The 6,855-nt window shown below is 38.2% G+C and overlaps 1 protein-coding gene across 1 annotated transcript; it reads right to left on the bottom strand.

Moving 5' to 3' along the window:
• Nucleotides 1–5,602: 5,602 nt before the first annotated feature.
• On the bottom strand, nucleotides 5,603–6,535 carry LOC105729664 (olfactory receptor 10D1B-like). Its single transcript, XM_012470604.2, has one exon. The coding sequence runs from the start codon at nucleotides 6,533–6,535 to the stop codon at nucleotides 5,603–5,605; it is 933 nt and encodes a 310-aa protein (XP_012326027.2).
• Nucleotides 6,536–6,855: the final 320 nt, after the last annotated feature.

The following is a 6,855-nucleotide window of genomic DNA, read 5'->3' as shown; positions in this document are numbered from 1 at the left end:
GCTAGTTTTAAAATTACACCAAATACAGGACACTCGAAGGTATTGTCAGTCTTGCAATTCAGTCAGGTTACATGGGGGATACATCCAAACCAGAAGGTCATATATTAATTTAAAAGAGAATTGACTTGTCACTGGAACTTGCATAATGAAGTCTGCATGACATATTCTTTCTCTGAAGAAAGGCTGAGTATGAAGCCAAATAAGCACAATCTATTAAGTAGGAAAATGGAACAAAGTGGAAAAAATCAGCTATTTTGGTCCTCCCCTTTATTTTATTTTAATTATAATTTAAATAGTATTTTAATTTATGTTTGTTGCCATACTAGATAAAATAACATAGAGGATAAAATAAACTGTTCATTAGATACATATTTAAAATTAAATATCATGGAATGACTATTTAGGCATATAATGTCCTCTTTCTGGGCCTCAATTAAAAATGGTGAATTGATCAAATAAACTTGATGACTATATTCAGCTCTAAGACATCCTGTTAGTAGGAATAGCTAATATTTATTGAGTGATATTCCATTCCTTTTTATTAAACATTTAGGTTGCTTTTAGTTTTCCTTTTTGATGATACAAAATGTCATTCTAATAGCTGAGTTATTATTCATACTTTTTTCTTAAAATTCTTTCTTAGAAAAATAGTTTCTGGGTCAATAAGAATATTTCACAAACTTTTGCTATATATTGCATTTCAGAAAGATTATACCAAATTAAATGTCATCTAATAGTTATATAAGTAAATGAATACACCTTCACATGTATTGGTAAAAATCATATAGGAATATATTATTGTGATTATTTCTGAGGGGTATACTATTTGTCTTTATTCTATGCTTATATATTTTATATTTATAATAAATATATATTACTTATACTTAAATGTATATTACTTGTGTAGTAATTGATAATTTATATTTTCTGTATGAAACATAATGTCTAAGGCACTTGTACAGTTAATTTGGATTTGTAGGGAACCAGCCCTCACATCACCTGTGGGTACCCCAAGTGCGGGGACAACAAAGGAATGAGAAAAAGACAGATTAAGAGTGCAAAGAGTGGGACCAGGCGGCATCACTTATTACTGGAGGAGACAGTGAAGGCCCCGAGTTCTGGTCTCTCACACTATTTATTGATTACAATCACTTTGATCTACAGGGTAGGGATGGAGTGATGGTGGGGAGAGGGTGATGGTGGAGTAAATCAGTGAGCCAGAACCGAATCAGTGAACCAGAACTGGTGTGTCATTTTAAAGATTGTTAACAGTGGCAGTTTGGGAGTTTCACAAAACAAGAACATGAGGTTATCTTTAGTCTGCATCTATGTGCAGCCGGTGGAACACGAGCCTTACAAGGAGTCTACAAGTCTGGCCATGTCATAGTGCTACAAAGGGGTTTTACATCCTTGAGCACAATGTTTATGGTAACAGAGTCTAGGTCACCCTGCACTGGAACATGAGGCATGGAGCGGCCTTCTTCCTCAGAGGCCTCCTGCGGCCTTCTGCAGTTTGTTGTTCCTTGTTTATATGTTACTCATAACCAGTTTATGTATGCACTCAGTAAGTCCTTTCTCCTTTGCTGCTTCCCCCAACAGGATTATAACAATATAAGAGACTGATCTTCAATCTGTCTACCTAACGCTGTACAATTAGCAAGGTTTAGTGATCTAAATGATGAAACTGTCCATCCTGAGCTGAGGCAGCAGATTGGCTGAATCAGATCAAAACTGTGCACCTAGCTTGCTACATTAATTGCCCTGTGGGACCACCCCCAGGGTACATGCATGTGCTCTGATAGGGAGAGGGTGTGAAGAACAGTGATTTCAGTTGGGTTGCAGTTTTCTTCCAAGCCTTCTGGCAACACAATGCCACCACTGCCTTAGTTTAGTGCTGAAAAAAAAAGAGTGGTGGCCAACTGCTAGAGAAATTTCCAGCCCACACAAGCCTAGCACTAAAGAAACCATGAGAGGCCCTACACTGGAGAAAAAAGAAAATATGCTGTATAGGATCTGGGCAAGAAAGACAAGCCTTAACCAGGAGGACAAAACTTTTTTCTCCTTATGTGTCCCTTCATCACCCTGTATTGGCAACACATAACATGTCATCTGAGGGCAAAGAAAAACTATTTTATAATGCTCAGCTTCACTGTTACAGAGCCTGCAAAAAGGATTAATTTAGAAATGAGAGATGAAAGATCAAAAACGGACAGAGGAAACATTCAGTGTTACACCACTTAGCAGAATGTTAGCAGTCAATCTCAGTAGACGCATTTTTACAGGTTGAGAGTGCTCCTCTCTTCTGAATTTTCTGAGTTTTTATTAAGAATGCAAAAAGGGTTTTCTTTTTTATCTTGTTTATTGGTAAATTACACTGATTGACTTTTGAATGTTAAATGAATCTTACATTTCCATTATTAACCCCAGTTTATAATAATAAATGGATGAGTGTGTATGTGTATGTGCATGTGTATGTGCATAAAGGGGTCAGGAGGGAGATATTAGTGTATATTTCTTTAGATAAGAGAGCTGGGGAAAGAAACAAAGCCAGAGCTCACTCCTAAGCCATGCGTATGTGGAACAGACCGAAGGAAGTATCACAAAGGCTTGGAAAACTAAACTACAATTTGAAACACTACCTAGGTCTTAGACTGACTTGTGAATGGCAATATCTCATACTAACTTCTGAGTGGTACATTTGAAGGACAAACACAATGCAGCATATTAAAGTCTTTGAAAATTGAACCGACATTGGAAACATTGTCCACGGAAGGCAAGAGGAACTACTTGTCTGTTGCTATGGATTGACAATGTGTTCAAACAAAGAAGCAAGCAAAAATCAGTATTCTCCAGATAATTTTAACAGGATCTAGAGTCTAAATAGCATAACATGAGAAGTGTCTAGAATGAAATCTGAAATTATTTAGCATGCACAAAATCAAGAAAATGTAACCAATTCTCAACAGAAGAGATGATCAACAAATACCAGCCCTGAGATTACCCAGACATTAGAATTATGAAAAATACTAAAACATCTATTATGACTATGCTCCATAAGGAGCATTTAAATAAATGGAAGAATAGAAGTTCTCAGTAGACAAATATAAACTGTAAAACATGAAGCAGAGAAAATTCAACTTAAAATGAAAGTTAAAAATATATACATGTAGCAAGATAAATAAAAAAAAGTGTGATGAAAGGGAGATATTTTAATAGCATAAATGTAGAAGTCTTTTCTGTGGTTGTAACATTTGAACATTAAAGACCAGAATGAAATGAGGGTATAAGCTAAAAAAATTCTTGAAAATACAAAAGATATTGTAATTACGAAGATTTTGGAGTACCTACATTAAATCAGATGAGTATTTTGCTTTTGTGTCATTCAATCTTTACAACAGCAATGCAAGAAAGGTATTACTATTTCCATGTTGCGAGGGAAGAAAATGAGGCTCACAACTCAAAACAGATGAATTCCTTCTTCTACTAACTAAGCTCCCTGCTTAGTGTGGTGCTTAGTAAGTAATGATGACTTAAAGTTCTCTTAATGAAGATTTCCTCACTTAGACAACTCATTTTCTTTTTGGCCAGACTTTAAGTAACTAGGAGAAGGAAGGCATAGACAGAGGGCCTTGATATCCTCAGTATCTACTGAATGTGTGCATTAGTTCGCTTACTCCATTTTGCTCTTTGGTGCCCTATTTCCCTGCCTACCTGTCTGTTTTGCGCTTTGCCTAAATGACAACTCCATAAATATTTTTTGAACAAATACAAAATGTGACTGCTATTAGGTTTCCTCATTTGATAAAAGCTCTTTAAAAGACAAGGACTGTGACTATCACTGAAGTTTTATCCAAAAGCCTAGAAGAAGAATGTACCCCACAACTTAAAAATATATATATATAAATATATATATATAAAGAAACAAGTAAATTTAATTTCTATTTTTGAAAAAGTATCATAAGTCAATCAGATTATGTTAGTACTCTAATTTTAATTTTATTCTTCAAAGTTGTTTTGACTCTTCTAGGTTCAGTACATTTCCATATGAAATTCATATGATCTGATTTAAAGATTAAAAAAAGAATATGCTCTCAGTACTCTGGAGATGCTTACTGACAGATATGAGAAGACTGAAATTCTGCTACACCAACCACAACAAGAAATCATCTGGGATTCAGACCTACATCTGCTCAACAAATGAGCTGTCAATTTTGTATTGTCAGTCCCCATCTGGCCCGTTTTTGTCCTCACCCTCCATGAACCTACCTGACTTTTGCTTTTGGAAAATGCTTTGCCAAAACATATTCTGGCACAATGGAGTGATGACGTTGTCAAGTCTGATTCAAAAAATAGAAAAGTGGGGACTCTGACTCTGTTTGAGATAAAGATTTTGCATGGGAAATGGTATTTGAATTGGATGTCAAATGATGAGAATGAGTTTGTCCAGCTGAAGACTTGAAAGAGCACTGCAGGTGGAGAGAAGAAAAGGCACGGAACTTAAGAAAAGTGAGCAGTGTGCTCCCTACAAAAGCCTGCACCTGCTCACCGCCCTCATACGAGGTCCAAACAAATGTATCTGATTCAATTTAGCAGATTCCTTGACTGACCTCAGATCCTGAAGAGAGTCAAAACGAAGGAAGACTTGCCTCTGCCTTTCCCTTCTCAGCACCCCCTTTTCTTCCCATATCACCTTCTTTCCCATCACCCTCTTCTCAGGAAATCTCACTGCTCTTCTTCCCATCAAATTGAGGTCTGAATTGTAACAGCACATTTGTTATGCTAAGCTCACTAGGAAGAAGAACAAAGACATATAAGTGGGAGAAAACTAAAGTCAAAGTCTTTGTGTAAACAGAGTATCCAAAATCATAAAACAGCAGCTTGGTTGGACTTTGCAATGTCCTGTATCTGTGCTGGGGATTACACAGCCAAACTTAAATTTTCTAATACTAAAAAACAACAGAACAAGTCACCCCTCACAGACATTTTTTATCTACCCTCTCCACATTCTCTTTCATCTACTGCTTCAGCACCAGGCCAAGGCCTGTTTATAGGTCTAAGACCAACAGACTTTATAGGTGACAGAGTGCACTAGTGCCTCAGATTCATCCATAGGAAACCTGCCTTACATTGCATCCAGAAGTTCTTTTATTTCATAAACTTCTTTATGCTTAAGAAGTTGTGGGATACCACCTCTATGGAGTTGAACCTCTTCAATTTTTCAGCAACTTCTAGACTTTCAAGGAAGGGTTTATTTAATCAGCGATGACATTTAAGGGGTTAATTAGATAAACATGCCAGTGAAGATGAAAAAGTACTAGAATAAGGAGAAAGAGGAGAGAAAGAGATGTAAGAGCAGGAAAATAGAAGAGACAATTGAAGAGAAGGTCCAGAATATCTTGCCAAGAGGAAGAAATAATTTTTCCCAGGCAGGAAAATTTATTAGTTACTTTACCTTGAGTCATTCATTTTATGTCTTCAAGTGTTTGCTTTTTCACCTGTAAAAAGAAGGCAGTGATGATATCTGTGCTCCTTATTGCACAAAGGAAAATACCTTTTGTAAGTATTGTGGTGTTATTAGTGCTGAGCTACAGATCCTTCTCTATCACCTCCCAGGAAGAAAAGCTACTGGCTGCAGAACCTTTCTTAGAGAATATTTAACTTCCTTATTTCTCAGACTATAGATCAAAGGATTCAGCATAGGGGTGACCAAGTTATTCAGGATTTGAACAGTTGCATTAAGCCAGGGATTGGGGGTGGGCTGCAGGTAGATGAGAACCACTGGCATAAAGGAGAGGAGGATGGCAGTGAGGTGGGCGCTGCAGGTGGAGAAGGCACAGCTTCGGCCCTTGGCAGAGCGTATCTGCAGGATGGAGCAAATGATGCAGCTGTAGGAGGTGAGGATGAGAAGGAAACAGCTGAGGGGCATGAGGCCCACACTGATGAACCCCACCATCTCCAGGGCTGACGTATCTGCACAAGCCAGCTTCAGCATGACTGGGATATCACAGAAATAATAGTCCACCTTATTGGGGCCACAGTAAGGCAATTGAAAGGTGAGAGTGGTTAGAAAGGTGGCCTGAATGCAGCCAAAGAATGAGGTCCCCATGGCTAGGATGACGCAGACTCTGGGACTCATGATTATGGTGTAGCGTAGAGGGTGACAAATGGCAACAAAGCGGTCGTAGGCCATCACCGTGTACAGGAAACACTCGGTGCAGCCCAGGAAATGGTAGAAGAAGAGCTGGGATGCACAGCCTGCATAGGAGATGGCTCGGCTCTTCCCTGAAAGATAGCACAGCATCTTGGGGGAACTCACAGAAGGGAAAAATATGTCAAATATGGACAACTTGCACAGGAAGAAGTACATGGGTGTGTGAAGCTGAGTGGAGGAGACAACAGCCAGCAGGATGAGCAGGTTCCCGATAAGAGTGAAGATGTAGAAGGACAAAAACAGGACCAAGAGCATAGTCTCCAGACCCTCCGTGTGTGGGATGCCCAGCAGGATGAATTCAGTCACCACCGAGAGATTCCTCATCTTTGCCAGAGTGTTGACCTTCAAAAAAGAACATAGATATGCAAAGTGTAAATGCTGACGTTAAACAAAGAAGCTGTCTGATGGATGTGCTGGTTTCATGCTTTAACATTCCACAGTCAGCCTTCTTATGTAGGGGCAGATTTACATAAAAATATAAGGATGATAAAAATTCTTGACTGTAGTCTTTAACTTTTGGTTTTGGCCAAGTTGGATTAAGGTCACCACAGCCTCTTTACCACAGAATACACTTAAAACTCTAGGTAAAACCACAAAAGTTATTTGCGTAAGAACTTTTTCTTATGCAATAAAATGAAACTTTT

Source organism: Aotus nancymaae, unplaced genomic scaffold (assembly GCF_030222135.1).
Source record: "Aotus nancymaae isolate 86718 unplaced genomic scaffold, 86718_ANA_hifiasm-v0.15.2.pri h1tg000012l, whole genome shotgun sequence".
NCBI lineage: Eukaryota > Metazoa > Chordata > Mammalia > Primates > Aotidae > Aotus > Aotus nancymaae.
This window is presented reverse-complemented; position numbering and strand designations above follow the sequence as displayed.

Excerpts from the sequence above, each read along its gene's own strand:
- LOC105729664 (XM_012470604.2), bottom strand. The coding sequence starts at position 6,535 with ATGAGGAATCTCTCGGTGGTGACTGAATTCATCCTGCTGGGCATCCCA.